General features: G+C 36.3%; 2 protein-coding genes across 2 annotated transcripts; one reads left to right on the top strand and one right to left on the bottom strand.

The window, feature by feature from the left end:
* The first annotated feature begins 840 nt into the window (after window positions 1-840).
* On the top strand, window positions 841-9,909 carry LOC133993045 (transmembrane protein 50B). The gene is made up of 7 exons (XM_062431888.1): window positions 841-888; window positions 1,982-2,219; window positions 4,957-5,069; window positions 6,010-6,077; window positions 6,230-6,322; window positions 7,427-7,484; window positions 8,426-9,909. The coding sequence occupies exons 2-7, from the start codon at window positions 2,121-2,123 to the stop codon at window positions 8,469-8,471; spliced, it is 477 nt and encodes a 158-aa protein (XP_062287872.1). The 5' UTR covers window positions 841-888; window positions 1,982-2,120; the 3' UTR covers window positions 8,472-9,909.
* ifngr2 (interferon gamma receptor 2) lies at window positions 8,424-23,295 on the bottom strand. The gene is made up of 8 exons (XM_062431883.1): window positions 23,114-23,295; window positions 21,099-21,216; window positions 20,544-20,719; window positions 19,563-19,708; window positions 18,991-19,132; window positions 17,621-17,772; window positions 13,929-14,041; window positions 8,424-8,490 (listed from the first exon to the last, which is right to left on the bottom strand). The coding sequence occupies exons 1-7, from the start codon at window positions 23,157-23,159 to the stop codon at window positions 13,937-13,939; spliced, it is 885 nt and encodes a 294-aa protein (XP_062287867.1). The 5' UTR covers window positions 23,160-23,295; the 3' UTR covers window positions 8,424-8,490; window positions 13,929-13,936.
* Between the last annotated feature and the right edge of the window lie 1,768 nt (window positions 23,296-25,063).

The raw sequence follows: 25,063 nt of genomic DNA, 5'->3' as shown, positions 1-25,063 counted from the left end.
TATCTTCTCGCCAATTAAAAAGTATCACTCTCTCAGCGGCTGCACATCTGTAACTGTTTTTTTAACACACATATATAGCCAAATTGACAAATTGTATTATTTTATTTGCTGTTGTTTTATTGTATTTTTCTCTGTCAAGGACTGTGAACCTTATATGCCCTATATGCTCTACAGTCATTTATTCCACAGGTGATTAGCCACCTAAACAAACACCTGAAAAGTAATGGCAGGCCTTAATTTCTCTCTGGGCCTCTGTTCAGCAGGTCTGAACACCTTCTCTTATGAGAATATCATATATGTATTTATTGTATTTATTTCCCTTTAGTCAGAAGGCTTTTTTTAATGGACTGATGCTATTTGTCTGTTATGGGATGGTGATGTGAAGCCTGTCTTTTAACTCATAGTTTGTGTGTTTTTGTTTGTTTTGTTTTGTTTTTTTCTCTCTACTTTTTGTGGTAGGGTGCTTTTAGGTGCCTGTACGGCAATGCCGGAGACCAACATGTTTACCCACTGAGAAATACTTTCCCTGCGGGGACAATAAAGTTTATATCTTATATCTGATCCTTTGTATTAAAGTTTACTATTATTATTATTGTTGTTGTTGTTATTTTTTAGCTTTATATTAATGTTTTAACTATTTTTTATTTCATGTATGATTATCATTATTATGAGTAGTATTGTTATTGTTTTTATTTATTATGATTACTATTATTATTTCGTATATTATTATTATTATCATCATTATTAATATTTATTTTATTTCTTAATTTATTGGTGCAGGTAACTCCTCTGTCAGCAGGTGGCGGTAGTGAGTTTTTAACGCAGAATAACACAGAAGAAGAAGAAGACGCTTTAAAAGGAAACTGAAATCAATCACTGACTTTAAAGGTGAGCAAACTGCATTAAAACACGTCACAGAAGCTTATTGGGAACCATTAAGTATAGTTATTAATATCAGTGTGTATAAACTTGATTTTAAGTGTTTATCGACATGTTTTAATATCGTTTTTAAACAAAAGATAGCCTCAGCTGGATGTGATGCTAGCTACTGTTAGCTTCCTGCGTCAATAAGAAAGAAGAACATTTTATTTATTATTAGTTATTATATAAAACTGCTCACTGTGATAAACAAGCAAACAAACGATCACTTTAATATAATAATGTTATAATATATATTAACTATGCAATGACGTTAGTATAACGCTAGTGTCACAGTGTGTGTGTGTGTGAGAGAGAGAGACTGTTTGTGTGTGTCTTTGTGTTACTGTGTGACTTTGTGTGTGTGACTGTGTTTGTGTGACTGTGTGTGTTTGTGTGACTGTGTTTGTGTGACTGTTTGTGTGTGTGTGACTGTGTTTGATTGTGTGTGTGTGTGAGAGAGAGAGAGACTGTTTGTGTATGTGTGACTGTGTTTGATTGTGTGTGTGTGTGTGTGTGTGTGTGTGTGTGTGTGTGTGTGTGAGAGAGAGAGGCTGTTTGTGTGTTACTGTGTGACTTTGTGTGTGTGACTGTGTGTTTGTGACTGTTTTTGCGTGTGTGCGTGTGACTGTGTTTGTGTGTGTGTTACTGTGTGACTGTGTGTTTGTGACTGTTTTTGTGTGTGTTATTGTGTGACTTTGTGTGTGTGTGACTGTGTTTGAGTGTGTGTGTGTGTGTGTGTGTGTGTGTGTGTGTGTGTCTGTCTGTGTGTATAACCTTAATGTTGCACCAGAATGATGCGTTTGACTTAAAGATGTACAACATTTTCTTCCATAGTCTCTCAAAATTCTGTGGGAAACACTGATATATCTATTAAAGAATTTTCCCGAAAAAAAGAAAAGTTATGTATCAATACAGATTTAATGAAAAAACAAGGAGATTTTGACACATATGGTTCTTTTATAGTTTAACCACTAAGGGTCATAAATCATGACATACTGAGAAGAGACTTAATTCTGAGCATTTAGGGAGAGATTCATATAAAATATATCCTAATTTCCAGGTAGAAGCCAGAAGCAGAGCAGCCTGCAGTCAGCGAGGAGCAGCAGCTGTTAACAGAGACCGAAGAGGAGGAGGAAGAGGAAGAGCACCGGTTCACCTGTGCAGAGAAGGATCAGAGAACGAGGAGGAAGAGGACACAGATGGCGGGATTTCTGGACAACTTCCGCTGGCCGGAGTGTGAATGCATCGACTGGGGAGAGAGGAGGAACGCTGTGGCCTCTATCGTAGCAGGAGTGCTGGTGAGTGTGTGTTAGGGATTGTGTATGCGTGTGTGTGTGTGTGTGTGTGTGTGTGTGTGTTTGCGCGTGTGTGTGTGTGTGTGTGAGACTGTGTGTGTGATTGTGTGTGTGTGTGAGACTGTGTGAGACTGTGTGTGTGTGTGTGTGTGTGATTGTGACTGTGACTGTGTGTGTGTGATTGTGACTGTGTGTGTGTGTGTGTGATTGTGACTGTGTGTGTGATTGTGACTGTGTGTGATTGTGTGTGTGTGTGATTGTGACGTTTGACACACACACACACACACACACACACACACACACACACACACACACACACACACACACACACACACACACACACAGCCGTGGGCACTGTGGTTAGAAATGGCATAATTTCCTGCTCTCTAGAGAAGTAGCTTCTATCTTCTTTTTTCTTAAAGGCTCATTTAATTCTCTATACTTTCTGGATCATCTTCTGTCATCTCTGTTTTCTCACTTTCTTTAGAGAGGTAAAGCGGAAGGGGATTTTTTTTCTCTTTGGCTTAAAAACGAAACAAATAGTAAAAGTTTAAGCGGATCAAAAATGTTTATCCAGTAAATATAAGTAGTGAGTGGCGATGTGACCGTGATGAGGGTCTGCACTGTGGGCTTTAATGGAGTGAAGAGTCCTGGACATAGACTGTATATATAATGGACGTAACATCCGTGACGTCACCCATTGGTTTGTGGACTGCTGCTTGGAGGCCAATAGTTTTGGATGCATGCTGGGAAAAAATAAAACAGGGATTCTACTTATATGGGCATCAGGAGGAGCATGAGGCGCCCTCCTGAACCTGTGAACCAATCAACCTGTCAATCACGACGTAGCCACGCCCTAATGCATACCCTGCTTTATCGTCACATATAAAATCAGGGAGGCCAAAATGTCCCAAATGAACATCATACTGCATTGAAGAAGGCTTTAAACTAGCGATTGAGACCATAAACACATTTTGAAAACGTTTACTGAGGTTAGAAATCAAGTGAGAAGTTGGTGAATTCTCCATTGACTTGTATAGAGACGGAAGTCCTTTTGACACCAAAACGGTCGCCCCCTGGTGGCCTTTTGATAGAATGCAGTTTTAAATTACTTCCGCGTTGGCCTCATTTCAGAGGACCGGAACTCCCCGCCTGGTTCTGGAGCAAATTACTGAACCGCAAAGTTCTGTGTGGGACGGTTGGACAGGAAGGTTATTTTCACCTTTTCATCTTGTCACACAGCCGAACGTGTTATTTTTTTCATCAGTGTTAGTTCAGAAGAATCCAGACAGAAAAAACCTGCAAAGAAAGAAAACCTAGAAGAAAAAGGAGCGATATTTATTAGAGCTGCAACGATCAGACGATTAATGGACAAGATAAGCTTATTAAATGTGAATATTTTGTTTTTCAGAAGGTTGTAAATCCTATCACAGTTGCAATATCAGTCAGAATAATCACAATTGACCTCTTACATACTGTTTGGGTCAAATTTGACCTGTTTTGACATTTAACAGCTTGTAAAAACTCCCCAAATGTCTTTTACTCTGAAATTTGATGACTTTTCCTAATGTGGCCCCAAAATGCACAAAAATGTTAATATTTTAAATGTTATATTTTTGTCTAGATGCTACAAATGTTTGTCCATTGAGGCTGTTCTGGGTCAGATTATCTCTGTATCTATTGACATGTGTTTTAGTGAAATGAATAGTTAATAGTTTTAATAAGATAGTAGTTATGAGGATTTCTTTTTATGATGTAGCAGTGAAGACTGATGGCTCTAATGGTTATACAATAAACCCCACAGCTCCATAAAGCTCTGCTCATTTTACACTTTACATATAAAATAACATTTCCATCATTATTGCTGTTATATTTTCATGTCTTTGGTAAAATAGGACATGATATTGTGTGATAGGAGATGTTTTTTCTCCAAAAATACAAAATACACTTCAATAAAATAACATAACCACCAAAAAGAGATGCAAAAATGACTAAAAGAGACATAAATTGACTAAAGAAACCTAATTGCTACCAAAAAGAGATGAAAGAACTAGTTACCATAGTAACTATGAGATGGAGTGACTAAAGAGACTCAAAACTACCAAAAAGAGACATTTCAATCATTATTGCTATGTTATATTTTCATGTCTGAGGTAAAATAGGACATGATATTGTGTGATAGGAGATGTTTAGTGGTGTAAAAGCTAAAAAATACACTCTCTCTGCTCTCTGAAACATGAATCAAGGTTTAATCACATTTATTGATCAATCAGATCCACTATTGATGCTTTCTAAACACATCTGTGCTTCAACATTTGGTATAGACGCTTTTTTAATGAGGGGATTCTTCCAAATTGACCCAGAACATACTGCAAGGGTGTAGAATATAAACAGTATGTAAAGGTTAAATAACTTTCTTAAATAACTTTCTCTCCTACAGACAGAATGACCCAGCAGTTCAGAGAAATCCATCGCAATGTACTCTATACTACTATTAGAAGCAGGACATTTATAGCAAATTTCCCCATTGTGGGACAAATAAAGGAATATCTTATCTTATAGGCAGATTTTTTTGTTCAGGGCTGCAAATGTGAGTCGATTAACGGTTTTGTGGAATGCAGGTTTTGAGACTTTGCTCCAAAAATTCCTTGTTTTCTCTCCTTTCCTCCCTCTTCCCCCAACAGCTCAATAACTGGACCTGCATCTCATGTACTAAATCAACTGTATCCTCTCCTCTCAGTTCTTCACAGGCTGGTGGATCATGATCGACGCGGCGGTGACGTATCCCAACCCGGAGAAGATGAACCACGCCTTCCACACGTGTGGCGTCTTCTCCACCATTGCGTTCTTCATGTAAGAGACCACACACACACACACACACACACACACACACACACACACACACACACACACACACACACGTACACACACACACACACGTACACACACACACACACACGGAAACTGGGAGGTTTTTATATTAATGAGGAGAGAATGACTGTAATTAAATGTTCATTTCATAAATTGGCAAACTCTATCACAGCACAAACAGAGTGAGAGCACCGAGCAGTGTTTATGTGGATTTAAGATGTAAAGATGTACATGGATCAGTGACAAATAAGAGTTGGCAAGATGAGCAATTCAAACATGTCTTTAAACTAGATTTAAAAGCAGCATCAGGTTTGTTAAAATGTACATTTAGTATTTTTGTTGGTTTTATATTATTTGAAATGACATTTGCACCATTTTTTACCGAAAGTAAGACTGAATGCTCCTGAAAATGTCAAATGGTGTAACCACAAAAGAATGATACATATTACATATGTTATCACCTACAGTGTATTTAAGTGGATTTATACTAATAATGACTTCATTTAAAACATGTAAATGTTTCCTGATCTCCATGGTTACCAGAGTAAATGTAATAATTAGAACAATTGTATTCCATTACCTTTATTTAATATAAAGTTATAATGTAAGATCATGCCAAACTAGTTGATATGGTGTTTTATTGAGAATTTACTGTTTTTAAGCAAGTTGAATTATTTGGTACAAAGTTTTTATGGTTACACCACTTAGACATTTTTGCCATAATCCTCTAATATATTCTCTCTAAATGGATTAAAAGCAGAAATTTGATGCTGGGTCCACAAAGAAAGAATGTGTGCAAGTTATTCATACGTTTATTTTCACATTTTAAACCTTTAAATTTAAAATAAACCACATGGACACAGAAAAAACATGTAATTGACACATTTTCTAACTTTTAATTCTCGACTGTGTCTGTTTTCAGGATCAATGCTGTTTCTAACGGTCAGGTGAGAGGAGACACGTACGGGGAGGGCTGCCTCGGCAGGACAGGTGTGTTTCTATAAGTGTGTGTGTGTGTGTGTGTGTGTGTGTGTGTGTGTGTGTGTGTGTGTGTGTGTGTGTGTGTGTGTGTGTGTGTGTGTGTCAGCTGCCTCACACTGATCAGTAACCTTAATGTTAATCTCTCTCTCTGTGTGTTTCAGGAGCTCGTCTCTGGCTGTTTATCGGCTTCATGACGATGTTCGGCTCGCTCATCGCCTCCATCTGGATCCTGTTTGGTGCCTACGTCGTGCCCAGTGAGTCCCTCCCTCCCTCCGCTTAAAGTTTTATAAAAATACACGACATTCAGCGACTGGATCAACATCTCACAGCAAAACAGACAATTATTATTTCTAGAGCCAAACATGAGTCTTCAACTGTCTTCTTTTGTCTTATCAACAAAGAAAAGCTTTAAATCCTCACACTTCAGAAGCTTCAACCAATTCATATTTTATATGTTTGCTTATAGGACTCATATTCTTTACATTCCAGCTTTATATTTCTATTCTTTGCATGATTTCCAGTTAAAAAACTCCTTATTTATGTAGATATGAGGATTTCATAAAGTTCTTTCACAGCTCTCTATATAAAAACATTATGTTATATTTTCATGTCTTAGGTAAAATAGGACGTGTGTGATAGCAGAGGTGTAAAAGCCAAAATCAATCGGTGTAATAAGCGGCAACACAGAGTTATAAGGATGCTTTGCTCTCACACGCGCTGCATTTATAGTCACACAAACACACACACACACACACGCACACACACACACGTGCGCTGTCACTCTCTGGTGCGGCTCTTGCTCGTTCACTCCAGATTCCGGGAGATTACGTCTCATTTGCGGGCGTCCGTTATCTATTTTTGTAAAATGCTGCCACATTGCCGATGTCTTTGACATGGTAGAGGAGGACTGACTGTAAATGAAACGCTCACAATTAAATACACATTCAGCAAACCACCAGACCAAGGCCTTCTACTCTCCTCAATCTGTCTGCAGTGGGTTGGGCTAATCCAAAAAAAGTGAAAACAAGGGGGGTGTTCTGAAGACAGACTGTTACCTGTGAAACAGGGGTGCTCTGAAAACACCCCCATTAGCAATTAGTGCTTTCCACCTGATGAAATTAACACGGCAAAAAATCGACCAATCAGAATTTTGGTCGAGCCAGAACATATCGACCAATAAATCAACTAGTCGACTGGGAGATTACAGCCCTACACAAAACAGTTTCCTCCAGTGTTTCATCTTTTTAGTTTCATCTCATTATGCTTTTAACGACTCTATTTACAGACACATTAATAATAATAATAATGATAATAATAATGTTGACTATAATTCTTCCTTTTCTTCTGTTGTTTTTCAGAGAAAGAAGTGGCACCGGGACTCGCTGTGTTTTTTCAGAATGCCTTCATCTTTTTTAGGTAACTTTATTAAAGGATAAAAGAATGTCCACACTAAGAGAGATAACTATAACAATAACTATAAAGATAACAATGTGAGCATCTACACTTAGATATTGATATTGATGAGTGCTGAGAGAGGAGCAAAGCTGCATTACAATAAATACATAGAAATAAATAAAGTCATAATTAAGATGATATTTGCAGGTTTTGAAGTTTTACTGTAAATGTCAGGCTGCTGTATGGTTTATAGGAAGGATTCTGATTGGCTGTCAGGCTGCTGTATGGTTTATAGGAAGGATTCTGATTGGCTGTCAGGCTGCTGTACCGTTTATAGGAAGGATTCTGATTGGCTGTCATGCTGCTGTATATTTTATAGGAAGGATTCTGATTGGCTGTCAGGCTGCTGTATGATTTATAGGAAGGATTCTGATTGGCTGTCAGGCTGCTGTATGATTTATAGGAAGGATTCTGATTGGCTGTCAGGCTGCTGTATGGTTTATAGCAAGCATTCTGATTGGCTGTCGGGCTGCTGTATGTTTTATAGCAAGGATTCTGATTGGCTGTCAGGCTGCTGTACAGTTTATAGGAAGGATTCTGATTGGCTGTCAGGCTGCTGTACAGTTTATAGGAAGGATTCTGATTGGCTGTCAGGCTGCTGTACAGTTTATAGGAAGGATTCTGATTGGCTGTCAGGCTGCTGTATGGTTTATGGTCTGTTGTTGTTAAAAACGCACTGGGTGACTTGTCCCTTCATTTAGAAACTGAAACAAGTCCCCCCACCTCTCCATCACCACTGACTACTCCACACTGTCTCCCTCCCCTCACATCCGTAACCTCGGCGTGATATTCGACACCAACTTTTCAGTCGAACCCCACATCAATCAAATAACCAAAACCGCATTATTCATCCTCTGAAAAGTTTTAAAATTGTGTCTCTCTCTCTTTTCTCTCCTCTGCAGCACTCTGATCTACAAGTTTGGCCGGACTGAAGATTTATGGGGTTAAAGGGTCTTTTTTTATTTCTCTTCACACACACACACACACACACACACACACACACACACACACACACACACACACACACACACACACACACACACACACACACACACACACACACACACACACACACACACACACACACACACACACACACACACACACACTTTAATAACCTGCACAGAGCTGCAACTAAACATTATTTAATTCATTGGCTGATTATCTGATTAGTGGTTTCTGTCTATAAAATGTCAGAAAATGCCAAATAAGATGTCCTCAAATGTCTTGTTTGAGTCAAAAATCCAGAAATATTGATGAAAACTAAAGAAACAGGGAAATATTAATTAGTATTTCGTCATATTAATTTTAAAGGCTAGAAACAGTATTTTTATTTTCTCAATTAATCGTCAAAATAGTTGATTAATTTCCTGTTGGTGAACAAATGGGTGCAGCTCTAAACCTTCACAGCTTTTTAAATAGAAACCCACCAGTGGTGCTTTTTCAACACACACACGCACACACACACATTCATCCTGTCATTTAGACAATTACTATTCTCAGTATTTTTAGTAGTTTTAGGGAATATAAATCTTATAAATAGCTCTTTGTCTTTTCAGTTCAGATCCAGGTTTTGTTCACTTAAAAAAAAAAAAAAATCATTTTTGAAACTGTATTTTAAACGACTGAATGAGGGATTTAATGTTCATTATTGAATGATTGATTGACTGAGGAGCAGCTTCCTTTAGTTTTATTGAGTCTTAGTTCATTTTATTATCGGCGCGATGAGGAGAAACGTCTCGGTGTAATTTTCACTGCAGTGAGTCAGAAAAAGGGAAATCACTGATGTGTGTGTGTGTGTGTTAAGTTATTGATTGATTGGTATAAATTCATTTTTAAAGTGGACGTGAGTGTGAACCCACCACAGAGGGAACACAAACAAAGCCTATCCTGCTGTCTCCACTGAAGCTGCTTTTTATTATGTGCTCGTATGTCAAAGTTCAACACATGCACTGGATTATAACGTCTTTTTTTTCCTCTTTTCAGATAAAAAAGATAAAACTTTATTTTCTCGCAGGTCTGATTCACATCAGTTTCCTGTTGACAGATAAATCGCTGTCGTTATGCCTCAGGATTAAGTCTGTTTTTTTTTAATCGTCTGTTTTTTTGTCCTCATGTTTTAAAAAAGAAGAAAAAAAACTGTAATCTGTAAATTGAGATGTATGTATTCTGATGCTTTCAGTTTTTATGTAGCTGTTTTAATTATTTAAGTAAAAAGAACAAATTTTGTGAAGCCAGATGCTCGTAGTATCAGTATTAAAGGACTTTAAGACAACTTTACAACAGACTGTTTTTTTATTAATTACAGCGAATTAGAGAGGGAAATAAAATGGAGAGAGCGAGAGAAAGGTGGGATTTTTGCTGAATTTGCGCCTCTCATGTATCGGCATTAATCCGAGTCTCAGCGGAAACCATCAGATAACTACTCTGCAACGTTAGTATTTCCTGACAGCAAAAACACAATTTAAAATCATCATACAGAAAGAGGAGCAGCTCAGACGTGTTAAAAATCTTTGTAATGCACAAACTGAAGCTTCTCTACATCTTTGATTTTAAATCTTCTCTGACTTGTCAACAGAATAAAAAGATGTTAAAACTCAATATAATGTCTCACTTTCAGGTTTCTGGAAATACACATCTTTATATCTGTTTATCTGTCGTAGCAGCAGAGCGGAAGAGAGAAACTGTGACATCCAGCTCGCAGACATTTGTAAAGAGGAAATGGACTCAAAAACCAAACTGATTATCATTACATTATCTACTGACAATTTAAAACAGTTGAATGGTTTCTATCAAATACTACATTAAAAAAAGAAAAAGTAATGAATTAAAAAGGTTCAATCCTGAATCCTGAAAACATGAGTGCTGCGTTCATGGATGGGCCTTAACACGACTTTTAGAAGCTTTTTATACAGTTTGATTTTTACATGTAGCATCTTCTGTGCTGTCGATGCAAGTTTTTAATTTCCCACAGCATTTAAAGGAACTTGTGAGACGTAACACGTAGAAGTTGCAAATTATCGTACATTATGGGGTTTTTGGCATTATCAATCGTATATTTACACAGGGCAAAATTATCGTACATTATGGGGTTTTTGGCATTATCAATCATATATCGTACAGAGGGAAACATTTACGTACATTATGGGACTTTTGGCATTATCAATCGTATATCGTACAGAGGGAAAAATGTACGTACATTATGGGACTTTTGGCATTATCAATCGTATATCGTACAGAGGGCAAAATTATCGTACATTATGGGACTTTTGGTATTATCGATCGTATATTGTACAGAGGGAAAAATTATCGTACATTATGGGACTTTTGGTATTATCAATCGTACAGAGGGCAAAATTATCGTACATTATGGGACTTTTGGTATTATCGATCGTATATCGTACAGAGGGCAAAATTATCGTACATCATGGGACTTTTGGCATTATCAATTGTATATCGTAAAGAGGGCAAAGTTATCGTACATTATGGGACTTTTGACATTATCAATCGTATATTGTACAGAGGGCAAAATTATCATGCAAATACAATAATGATCATACATTTGGCAACGCTGGTAGCTTCATCACCTGCAGTTAAAAGACACATTATGGACTCAAGTGTTGTAAAAATGATGTAAGAAGTCAAAGTGAAGCAGTTATTGGAAGAAAAAAAAACTCATATGCAAGATTTAAGCTTGTTAATTAAGACATTTTATATTCATACAAAAATACCTTTATAGGTGAAGAAGCAGCAGAAAACTGTTAAATCGCATTATCATATTTACATTTAAGTGTGTGCAGTTCGTATCAAAAGTAAGACATTTTTAGTTGATTAATTCAATTGAAAAACAAAAGTAGCATTTAGGATGATCTAACAGTGTTCAGACAGGAACTGCAACATTTTAGAGAAATGCTTCCATTTGTGCAAAGATTTTGAAGCAGTGGATTAGCGTTCGTTAAGACTCTCAGGTAGCCGAACAACACCATAAGATAAGACAAGATAAGGTATGATAAGATATGATAAGATATTCCTTTATTAGTCCCACAGTGGGGAAATTTGCAGCTCAAAGTAAAGAAACCCATAAAAGGTCAGATTGTGTTAAGGAGTATTTTATATCTCAAAGCAGATCTGAAAACACATCAACAATCTGAGAGACGTTAGAGGAAGTTGAGAGGCGCTTGCAGGTCTTGTGAGGTTAAACATTTCTCTTTCACTTTAGTCTGAACTGTTATCAGATTAACATAAAGTCAGCATATGAGTATAAATCATCACTGATTTATAAATTGAAAATCCAAATCATCTCCTCATTAACCCTAAATGATTTTAATAAACTAGAAAACACAGCCAAACGGCCAATTTTAAGGCCTCGTATCAGATCAGTCAATAAAAACTGAAGGAGAGATTGCTAAAAAAAACTCCGCAGAAATAATGAGACCAACAGCACGCCAGTTCTGTGCTTTCAGTTCACATTTAACTGTTTCAGCTCCAGCGAAATGTAAGATCCCACTGAGATACAGGATCTGTTAGACCAGAGGTTTTCAACGTCTGAGAAAAAGCTCCCTTAAGTATTTACTTGCTTAGTTTAGCTCAATTCTTGGATGCCTATTAGATCCTAATTATGTTATTTGATGCCATAGACACTCAATTTAGCCTCATACTGCTGTTAGACAAACTTAACACTACAACAAATACATGAAGGCATTTATCTGTTACTAACTCTAAATAAAAGTGGAAAAAACTATAAAAATCCCCCAAAACTACTGCATATCTGAACCCTTAACCAAATCACACATTTTACTGGATTAGAGCACTGCCTCCAACTTTGAAACCCCCTGTCTTAGACCACATTTAACACACAAAAACTACACAAAGAATACAAAGAGAAACAAAAAGTCCACCTCAAGTGCAGGATTATGTAAACCACAACACGTAAAAAAGACCTCTGTGTTAAAAAGAAGGAAGTTAATGTTATGTTCAAGCCCAAAATGCACCTTTAATAATCCTATTAGATAAATCTAGCTGGTACAATAAGAGATTTAAAGAGTGTTTGTTCATGTATAAGCTTCAGGAGATTTAGATTTTTTAGCTCACAGTGATTTTTTGTGGGAGCTCGACTGCCTTCGCTATCACTTCCTCTCTACGAAGGCTCTGTTTCTGCTCTAATGCTGCGAGTGTCATAAACTGCTGCTTGTGAAACACAAATGTTGTGACTGATATATAAAAAAAAGAAAAGAAAGAACTGTGTACGGTTGTTATGTATTCAACAAATCAGCAGTTTTTATGGCTCAGAGGAAACGACCTGCAGTGACCTTCCTTAAAACTAGTGTCAAATAGATGAATGTGGAGTAGCATGAGCCGTATTGGGGAGTAAATAGTTACATGTAACGGCGTTAAGTAATTTAATTAGAAAATAAATGCAACTGTAATTTTTTACTGAGAAAAATGTGTAAATAAATTACAGTTACTTATGAAAATGTTGATGATTATAAAGGAGGTTACATCAAACTCAATAAGTTACATTACTTTGATTAAGTAATTTACATAGTTACATTACTTATTACATTTTAAATAAGTAGTAAGTAGTAAGTAGTAAACTAGTAAACTGTAAATTTATTACATTTCCATTGTAACCTTCACAACTAAGTATCAACACATGAAAGAGGTTTTACTTGCTGTCATGAAGAAACTTTTAGTCTTAATCACACTTTTTATTGATTCATCTTTCTTTTGACTTTGTATCTCTTTTATAAGCTAGTCTTTAGTCTTGCTATGTCGACATTTGTCTTATTATCAGTAGTCATCACAGTGGATCAGCACATCAATCAACTGTGAAGCACTTTGAACTACATTAACCCGTCTGAAAGGTGCTATATAAATACAGTTTGAGTGATTGATTGATTGATTGATTGATAGATATTTGGATTTGGTGGTTTCTTAATAAACAAATGTGAGTCTGCAGTGGTTAAAGGGACTACTTACAGTTATTGTCATTTTAAAACCAAATCACAAATGTTCTACTAAAAATATATGAACTTTAGAAGAGTTGACTGATTCAGACTTCTGAGATAACTTCTGATAAAAGTTAAAAATACAGTTTTCTGCTTGTAAAGAGGACTGAATGTAGTGCATGGTCCATATGAACAGGGGGAGGGATGTTTCAGTGTTCATACTGGTACCTGATTATTCTTTTAGGACTGAATTGAAGTATTATTCTCTTCCTTTCTGTGCAAAAAACTTTACATTTCCTAAAAAGCTCCCAGCTGAATTAAACAAATGGAGAGTGGGAGATACTATCTCTGTCTTTTTTCTCACCTGGAAAGTAAATTAAACAAGTTTTAAATCATCTTCGGACCATCCTCAGTTAAACATTCCTCTCAGTCTTAACTCTTAATATATAAACCTCACGAGGGCCTTCACTGTCCTCGGACCTCCAGTGGAGTCATAACAGAGATGGTGTCATAGATCTCGTCCCGCGGTCTGTAGGTGCTGTTGGGGATGGGAACGTCATCGAGGAGGAACTAGAAGAGAAGACAAACGTGACTGAAACATGTTACAGGCTGTTTAATCAGGTCACATGTGAGTTGTATGTATTTGTGGGAATAACTCATAGTGCGATCAGAAGTTCCTTTTTTCAGTGTCACGCCACACATGAAGTCTTTAATAATGAAAGTGGTTTATAGAAGTCAGGTTAGAACTGCTTTATTGAACAGATCTACACTGAGATTTGCAATTAAATTGTTTATTTTGGTTGTTGTTGTCTTTCTGATGTGATGGTTATTTTTATTTTTTAGTAAATTGAGTAGTTAATGGTGTATTATTTGGTCTTTTGGGATTGTGTTTAGTTTTTTTAAATTGTTTGTATTTCTTTGTCCAAAAATATATAAATCAAATCAGTCAATCAATCAATCAATCAATCATCTCTATTTAAGATTGTTGATTGATTTGCTGAGTCCAACTTTTATCATTCTGCACGATGAGTTAATAGTTTATATTACTACAAGTGACTATGAGTTAATAGAATAGTGAAAAAGTATATACTACCTAAATGTATGATTATAAGTATATACTCCTTTATGAGCATACACTTCTAATTTCTAAGTGTATATTTCTTCCTAATTTATAAATATTTAAGTATATACTTCTAATTTATAAGTACTTCTTACTCATTTATAGGGGTGTGACGATACACTCAGCTCACGAGATCGAGACGAGACGAGATTTTAACTATATTGTTAAGAAAACTTCAATGAGGAAATACATGACTGTTCTTTTATTCAAAAATTCACAAAAAGGAAATTGAATTGAAATGTTTGAACTAATCATCTTGTAATGAATCACTTTTTTCTACTTTCTAAATATATAATTATCATATGCAGTATGCAGCACTGTAAAAGGTTTCCCCATATAGATATTTTATAGATGGATCATTTTGGTATTTATGGAAATAACAACCATAAATACAAAAGTTAGATACAATCACAAATAATAAAAAGTAAATTGTAAAGAGTAAAAACAATTCTAATATATAAATATGAATTAAATAAAGAATCCAATTATCACAAATTATAACATATTGCTAATAAAAAAACACAGAAATAAAAGTAAATTGTACAAATCCTGTATCACATAAATAGTAGAACAACATATAAATTGTGTTATGATTTGGTAGTGTGTCTCATTTTACTTTTGGCATCATTAGGCTTCCATAGCTGCTAGATTCCTCCGCTCCTCCTACTTCAGGCTCTCAGTGTATAAATCAGGCGGGGAGTTCCGGTCCTCTGAAATGATGCCAACGCGGAAGAAACTTAAAACTGCATTCTATCAAAAGGCCACCAGGGGGCGACCGTTTTGGTGTCAAAAGGACTTCCGTCTCTATACAAGTCAATGGAGAATTCACCAACTTCTCACTTGATTTCTAACCTCAGTAAACGTTTTCAAAATGTGTTTATGGTCTCAATCGCTAGTTTAAAGCCTTCTTCAATGCAGTATGATGTTCATTTGGGACATTTTGGCCTCCCTGATTTTATATGTGACGATAAAGCAGGGTATGCATTAGGGCGTGGCTACGTCGTGATTGACAGGTTGATTGGTTCACAGGTTCAGGAGGGCGCCTCATGCTCCTCCCAATGCCCATATAAATAGAATCCGTGTTTTTTTTTTACCCGGCATGCACCGGAAATTTTCAAGATGTGCGGGTAAGATCCGAAACTATTCGCTTCCGAGCTGCAGTCCACAAACCAATGGGTGACGTCACGGATCTTACGTCCATTTTATATACAGTGTATGGTAGAGACCTGAGGTTAAGCTGCTCCTCTCCTCATCTCCTACTGCTGACTGAGATCTTCTCAGCAGGTAGAAGCTGCAACAAGGTTAATGATCCACACGTGACATTATCAAAAGAAGACATGACGTGCGAATGAGCGATAGAAAAACGATCGTCTTTTTTCTTTGGCGCGCCCCTTAATTATAGCTTCGCGAGACAAAATTCACGTTGACGAGAAATATTGTTTCGTGGTACGAGATCTCGTCACACCCTTACTCATTTATAAGTATTTATCTATTATTTATAATATATATTATAGGTATATAGAAGCGCCTGCACGCTGATCTGAGCTCAGATTATGTTTGTCAACCAGATATTATCTCTGACCACTGAACTGTTATATCAGACTGACAGCAACACAGTCGGTCTGTGTTCACACTAATCATTAAAGTGGACGTGCAGCTCTTTCGTTATTCTTCTTGTGTCATGTTTTCATCTTTTTGTATTTCCCCAAGAGAAAAAGAGAAGTGCTTTATGCAATGCTGGTATGTATCTGAGTGTGAAAGGACCAAACAATCCTGCACACTTAACAGATCTCCTTCTAATGTGCTTCCAGTGTTCAGTGATGGAGGACTGTATCACAGTGTTTCCAAACAGTCATTTAAAGTAGATGATCAGCTTCTATTGAGCTTCATCAGTGTGAGTTAGTCATATCAAGTGATATCTGACAAATTTACAGTCTTTTTAGCATCAGATTCCCTCTTAGTGTTTCCCTGTTGAGCTGTGGTGTAACCATAGTAACAAAAAGACTTTGCTACTAAAAACACTGTAACGTTGAAACATAGAAGATGAAGATGAAGATTCATTTGCTCTCCTTTCTTTCTTTATATCTATCCTCCTACTTCTTGTTCTTTCTTTCTGCTTCATTTTTTCTTTCTTCCTCCTTTTTTTCCTTTCTTTCCTCATTTTGCTCCGTCTTACTTTCTTTCCACCTTTTACTTTACTTTCTTTCCTTATCTTCCTCCCCTTTCTTCTTCTTCTTTCTTCCTACATTTTCTTTCTTTCCTTCCCCCTTCTTCCTCCTCCTTTTTCTTTTTTCTTTCTTCATCTTCCTCCTCCTTCTTCTTGTTCTTTCTTTCTTGTTCTTTCTTTCTCTCTTTCTGTCTTTCATTTGGACGGCTGAAGCTTCATATTAGCTTCAGATCAACTTTTAAACTCATGTTTCCACAGGAGGAGGACTGTGGGTTTAGTCCTCCATCACTTCCATTGTAAACATTATGAAGGGATCTTCTAATGGTCAGTATGAACAGGAGGAATCATTACAGTAAACATTATGAAGGGATCTTCTAATGGTCAGTATGAACAGGAGGAATCATTACAGTAAACATGATGAAGGGATCTTCTAATGGTCAGTATGAACAGGAGGAATCATTACAGTAAACATTATGAAGGGATCTTCTAATGGTCAGTATGAACAGGAGGAATCATTACAGTAAACATGATGAAGGTATCTTCTAATGGTCAGTATGAACAGGAGGAATCATTACAGTAAACATTATGAAGGGATCTTCTAATGGTCAGTATGAACAGGAGGAATCATTACAGTAAACATTATGAAGGGATCTTCTAATGGTCAGTATGAACAGGAGGAATCATTACAGTAAACATGATGAAGGTATCTTCTAATGGTCAGTATGAACAGGAGGAATCATTACAGTAAACATTATGAAGGGATCTTCTAATGGTCAGTATGAACAGGAGGAATCATTACAGACAGAAAAACAGCTTTATCCAGTCTGACCTGGTGTTTGTGAGGTCAGTGTGTTTAACCCACCTCAGATGGGATCTCGTACGGCGGTTGCAGATACTGTTTGATTTTCTTCCGTTTGTAGATGAGGACGTAAGAAAGGATAACCACAGCTAGGATGATGCTGACGGCCACAACAGGAACGATTATTGCCTCTTTTAGTTTGGATTCTTGGGGCTCTGAACACACACACACACACACACACACACACACAAGTTTTAATGTGTGTCTTGTTGTTTTTCTGAAAAACCTACAGCGGTGAGTATCTGACTGACTCAAAACAGATTTTCAGTGGACTCTCCCTTTAAGTCATCAATTCTCTCCAATGCTGTCAATCATTTCAAAACACAACACTTCATGTGTTTTAAGACTGATTTCTCTCCTCTGTAAGAAGCCAAAACAGACACTCTCATTAATTGATATTCAACACACTGATCAGTTTAAATTTTTTAAATGAGTTTTGTGGTAATTATGCAGAGACATTGTTAATGATCATGTATTATAGTTCCACTTTCTACATCTCAGAGGGAAATATTGTACGTTCTACTCCACTACATTTATTTGACAGCTTTAGTTACTTTTCAGATGCAGATTTGACACAATGGATAAAATAACAAGCTTTATAAATACAACACATTGTTAAAGATGAAACCAAACAGCAGTGTGTAGTCGGCTCACATTTCAGATGTCTATGAGTTGTTAACAGCTCCACCAAATACTGATTTTTCCCTCTAAACTTCTCACATGCTTTCATTTCAATAAATGTTCAAATGATCCAATATTTCAGCAAAAATCAAAGATTAGAGAAAAAGTCCAAAAACTGAAAACACATTAGTGTATCAGAACTTAGTTTTTTCTTCTTTCCTCTCCCATTAATCATCTCACCACCCCTCACATTTATCTGCTGACCCTTTGGAGGGGCCCCACCCCTAGGTTGGGAACCACTGGACTAAACTAGCTAACTGTATATAAAGTAGTGTAAACTAGCTCCACCTCCAGCAGCTACAACAGTAACATGCTGCTCTAACACTGATGCTTCACTATTAATAATCTAATGATGTCATAATAATAATATATCAGTCAGAGGACCAAACCACTACTTTTACTGTAATACTGCATACTACATCACTATAATACTGCAGTACTTTTACTGTAATACTGCATACTACATCACTCATAATACTGCAGTACTTTTACTGTAATACTGCATACTACATCGCTCATAATACTGCAGTACTTTTACTGTAATACTGCATACTACATCACTCATAATACTGCAGTACTTTTACTGTAATACTGCATACTACATCACTCATAATACTGCAGTACTTTTACTGTAATACTGCATACTACATTAAGCTCATATTACAGTAAAGAGAATACAGAGATGGTCTTACTGGTCTTGGGGATTTCTTCACATATTGGGCAGCTGCTCATGCCGACTTCATCTCCATACAACAGGTACTGGACTCTGACGCAGTACCGCTGTCCCTCCTTCAGGTCGGGGATGGTCACCGAGGATATCTGCCTCCTGTTTTCCTGTGTGGGAGAGGAGGACATTATTACACAGACTGCTGCTGCTGGCTGAGATGAATATAACATAAAACTAATGTGTAAACTGATTATCTTTGGATTGTGGACTGCTGATCTTAGTGATTAACATTTTTCACCATTTTGTAACATTTTATATTGCATTTACTTGAACTTTTTTTTTTATTTTTTTTTTTAAAGCTCTGTTTTTCTGAATTAACAAGATCATTTTCCCTGTTTTTCTGCTCCTTGTTGCTTCATTTTTAATCTGCCTTGTTTGGTTTTATTTTCTTCTGTAAAGCACTTTGTAACACTGTTAAGAAAAGTTCTATATAAAGAACGTTTATTATTATATTCTTATTCAAAATTAATTATTCATTCTTAAACGACAGCTGAAAACTTTTTTAATCTTGTTGTTGTTGTTAATGAGGACTCTCACCTTCAGGGTCTCTCCCTCCTTCCCGTAGTAAATGTTGTATTTTATGTGTGCGGCGTATTCTTGGTACAACTTGCTGTTCCCGCTCAGATTAACGGTCAGAGATCCTCGGTGCGCCAACAGGCTGACATTAGGCGTGCACAAGTCACCTGGAATCAAAAAAACAAACAAACATTCATAAATAAATTAAATCACAAACATGTTCATCTTAACCTGCCAATAATCAATAATCAATGATACAGATGAAGTTAGTACAGTGTGCTTTGGTTTTATTGAGCTGTTGCAGTCTGTGGTTCACACCTCGGTGACGATGGTTAACACGCACAGGCAGAAATGAAAGATGTCACTTCCTGTGTGAACAGTGGGGTTTTAATGATTTGATTGGTTTTGTCTCCGCTGGACACGAAATTCACAGATAACATCGATTTAAAAACTGCAAGAGGAAACCCGCTGATTTTTACAGCTCCTTTCATACACTAACAGGGTATCTGCACATTTCTAAGAACCTTTTTAAAACCTCTTTAAGGAAAAAACAATCGAATTGCTGAGACATCAGGAAACATTTACATGTTTTAAATGAAGTCATTATTAGTATAAGTCCACTTAAATACACTGTAGGTGATAAAATATGTAATATGTATCATTCTTTTGTGGTTACACCATTTGACATTTTCAGGAGCATTCAGTCTTACTTTTGGTAGAAAATGGTGCAAATGTCATTTCAAATGATATAAAACCAACAAAAATACTAAATGTACATTTTAACAAACCTGATGCTGCTTTTAAAACTAGTTTAAACATATTTTAAACCTTAAGCAGTATTAAACAGATAACAGATGCTAAAATGATACACAGATGTTTGTATGTGTTACAGAGTCTTATTCTTACCACATTTGGAGTCTTTCTTTCTTGTCACTGACCCTTATATCAATATTCAAACTCTGACAGTGTGCAGATCTTTAGAGCTTCTCTTGTGTCTCTCACCGTGTTTGCTGCAGGCGTCAACCTGCGCAGACTTCAGGCCTCGTCTCTTCGCTTGCACTCTCAGCATCACGCATCTGTGTTTCTCCTCCTCGTCTCTGGTGAAAGTGACATTGCAGGAATTCGAAGGCGTCTGGACGCAGGACGGCACATTCTTCCACTTCTGCTCGTCGTGAGAGCTGAAAAGACGAGGAAGAAAAACAACGACGAGATTCAGACCAGAAACTGTTAACGGTGTTTATTTAGTGATATTTGCTATCAGCAGAAACAAGAAGTCACAAATAAAGAAGCTAAATAATGAAATAACTGCAACTCCAGCTGCAAATTCTAATAATTATTAAAATGATCATTTTTAGTCATTTTTTAAAAAGGAATGAATTTTAAAATGTATCTGATTCCAGCTCCTTAAATGAATATAACATCAAATTAATGTGTAAACTGATTATCTTTGAATTGTGAGATAAAGCTTTTAAACAGCTGTAGTGGCGGTACAGACGGCTAATCAATAAATATAGATAATCATCGACTAATGAGCTGATAATGAATCTGTGGGCTCACTATGGCCTGTACTGGACGGTGTAGGTGACATTTCTGTCCTCGGTGGCGGAACTCCATGTCAGCAGCCAGTTATCAGCGTGGACATCCTGTGGCGGCGGCGGCGGCGTTTCAGTCAGCGCTGGACAGACGAGACAAAATAAAGACAAGAGAACGAGGAAAAAATATTTTAATGTATCACCTATTTGTTCTTTAATAAATTAGAGCTGCTGTGATTAACCCAAATAATTGAAGATTTACGACTCTTAAATGTGATAATTTGTTGCTTTTCATGATCTTAAATTACTGTGAATTTAATATTTTGGGGGGTTTTGGACAAATTAAAACTCTCGGAGACATCACCTCGGACTCCAGGATGTTGTGACGGATGTTTCAGACCAAATTATTAATCTTGAGAATAATCAGTTAATGAATCTATAAGAAAAATCTCTAGGAGTGGCAGCCATAGTTGAGTTTTAGAATAGACTTTAAGACTTAAATGGTCTTTTATTTTTTAAAGGAAGGCATGTGATTGGTTCCTGGCTGTATTTGTGATTTGGGGGTTAGTTAGTCAGTCACCTCAGTTTTAAATCAAATCAATTTTCTCTCTTTTCTTTGTTTTTTTAAAATTCTACATTAATCTGCTGTTATAGTTAATAATAATAATTAATAGTAATTATTGTTTATTTAAAGGATTGACCAATTCTGCTACACTGTTGCATGTTTCTAATTAAATTCAACATAATAGGAATAAAGGGGCGGCCGGGTGGAATAGTGAACGTGGGAATTTGTGACTCATAAAATCAAAGTGAATACAAACACTGTCAGGCTTCTTTGGAAACTAAAATATTTCACAACTGATGACTTGCAATCCAGCCTGAAGTCTGCTGTTTGCATCAGAGGTGAAGAAATATTCAGACTTTTAAAAAGTACCAATAGAGCAATGTAAAAATACAGTAAAAGTACTGCAGTATTATAAGTGATGTAGTATGCAGTATTACAGTAAAAGTACTGCAGTATTATAAGTGATGTAGTATGCAGTATTACAGTAAAGGTACTGCAGTATTATGAGTGATGTAGTATGCAGTATTACAGTAAAAGTACTGCAGTATTATGAGTGATGTAGTATGCAGTATTACAGTAAAGGTACTGCAGTATTATGAGTGATGTAGTATGCAGTATTACAGTAAAAGTACATACAAAACTAAGTTCTGATACACTAATGTGTTTTCAGTTTTTGGACTTTTTCTCTAATCTTTGATTTTTGCTGAAATATTGGATCATTTGAACATTTATTGAAATGAAAGCATGTGAGAAGTTTAGAGGGAAAAATCAGTATTTGGTGGAGCTGTTAACAACTCATAGACATCTGAAATGTGAGCCGACTACACACTGCTCTTTGGTTTCATCTTTAACAATGTGTTGTATTTATAAAGCTTGTTATTTTATCCATTGTGTCAAATCTGCATCTGAAAAGTAACTAAATCTGTCACATAAATGTAGTGGAGTAGAAAGTACAATATTTCCCTCTGAGATGTAGAAAGTAGCATCACATGGAAATATTACAGTAAAGTACAAGTACCTCAAACTGTACTACAGTAAAGTACAAGTACCTCAAACTGTACTACAGTAAAGTACAAGTACCTCTAACTGTACTACAGTAAAGTACAAGTACCTCTAACTGTACTACAGTAAGTGTACTTTCCACCTCTGGTTTCTGACAGGTTTGTCTAATATTTACTATATTTAAACCTGATTTTTAAAGGATAATAATGGATAAGGATCCTCCATGTGCCGATTAAACCACAGGAGCCGACATTAATTATTAAAACATTAACTTTCATTTTCTCTCTCTCACACACACACGCATACACACACACACACGCACACACACACGCACACACACAAACACACACACACACACACACACACACACACACACACACACACACACACACACACACACACACACACACACACACACACACAGATTTCTTCACCTCAGAACACTTCGCTTAAAACGGGTATTTAATATTTACCTTGGTCGACGTAGATCCACAAGAGTAACGTTAAGGTACAAAACATCGTGTCGGCGTCATGTCACTGGAGCCACTGTAGCCATTATACATCTGAGCTAAAACATGTCTTCTTTAACGTCAGTGTGTGTGTGTATGTGTGAGTCACTTCCCTAAAAACAGGGAGCGACGCAAGTGAGATTGGGAAATAACAGCAGCGATCCTTGTTTGGCTCCTACCCGCATTCTGCGTACACCCTCCTTCTCATCCTTCTTCTTCTTCTTTAAATTTGTCGGCAGTCGGCAAACAACGTGTTAGTGCATTACCGCCACCTACTGTTCATTACAAACACTCTGCCATTGAAAAGCACTACGCAGTTACTTTTGCGACCAGTAGGGGGATTCCTGCAAAACCGGAAGAAGCTGCAGTTTTTTTTCTTTCTTTTTTTTCTTCAAAAAACCTTTATTGACAATAATATTTCAGTACAAAGGCAGTTGTTAATGTACATACAAACAAATGAACATCAGCCAGGAGGGTTATTCAAATAAATACAGTAAATAAAGTGCACAAATTATATGTTTTGATAGCTTTCTTATTATTCGAGTCACAGATGCTCTGGATGTATTGTTCAGTTTCCCTTTGAAATGCCAAAAAACGTATTTGCGTGACTAAATTTAGCTTTGTGTATATGGTATTTCCGTAATATTATTATTAGATTTATGACATACAGTGTGTGTGTGTGTGTGTGTGTGTGTGTGTGTGTGTGCGTGCGTGCGTGCGTGCGTGCGTGCGTGTGTGTGAGAGATAAGTTAAGATAAGAGAATGCTCTTTTAATGTCCAATGCTGTGCAATATCAGTATTTCATGTATATGACGAATTTCAATTAAACTGTGCAATAATATACATATATTTTTTCTTCACTTTAATCTGTGCAATAACAACATTGTCTCTGGTATATTACCACTCAATACTAATATTACTGTTGTGCTGTAAATAATGTAAATAATATCACTATTATTATTATTTGAATTATATATTTCTACTATAATGGTTATTGTTTACTTATTTATTGCTCTTTATTCTTTCTTATTGATGCTCTTCTATTTTCTAATGTCCACTTGCTGCTGTAATACTACTATCTTATCTTAATATAAGATATTCCTTTATTAGATAAATAATAGTGAGATTATTTAAATTATTTACATTATTTACAAGAGTAAATGTGTGTGTGTGTGTGTGTGTGTGTGTGTGTGTGTCTGTGTGTGTGTGTGTGTGTGTGTGTGTGTGTGTGTGTGTGTGTGTGTGAGTGTGTGTGTGTGTGTGTCTGTGTGTGAAATAAAACCACGGTGTGAAAAATGTGTAATAATTTAAAAAAGATCTGGTTGAGATCTAGTACTGTAACTGCAAAGAGCATTACATTTGATTCCATCTTTATTTTACCTGATAATGAGTTAATTATGGTAATTACACAAACATGCACATCTTAGCAACCAAGTTGAATTGCAAGACTGACAGTAGTTATACGGAAAGTAATATTTGGGTGGAATTAACTTTTAAAACTATTGCAGGAACATAGTATTGGAGTGCAACAACCCCAGAGGTGCATTTAAAACTCCAATCCAAATAAATAAGTAGATAAATAAAGAATAGAGCTAAACCGCAGAATAATCATACAAAATAGTTCACAAAATTGGCAGTGATGCCAGGCTCAGCCTCAAGTATTCAAGTCAGCAGCATAGCTTATTATTGCACAAGTGTTCAGTATCATTATTTTTTGCTCATATGGTAAAGAGTATATTGCACATTTCAACATATCTTATTGCAGATGTTCAGTGTAGTGTATTATTATTATTATTATTATTATTATTATTATTATGATACAACAATAATAATAATAGATTTTATTTATATTACAAATATATATTATATTCAAAGCTAAGTTACAAAGTGATTTTCATGGTTGAAACATAAAAA

This window comes from Scomber scombrus, chromosome 13 (assembly GCF_963691925.1).
Source record: "Scomber scombrus chromosome 13, fScoSco1.1, whole genome shotgun sequence".
NCBI lineage: Eukaryota > Metazoa > Chordata > Actinopteri > Scombriformes > Scombridae > Scomber > Scomber scombrus.
The sequence above is the reverse complement of the archived record's forward strand: the minus strand, read 5'-3'. Positions and strand labels throughout refer to the sequence as shown.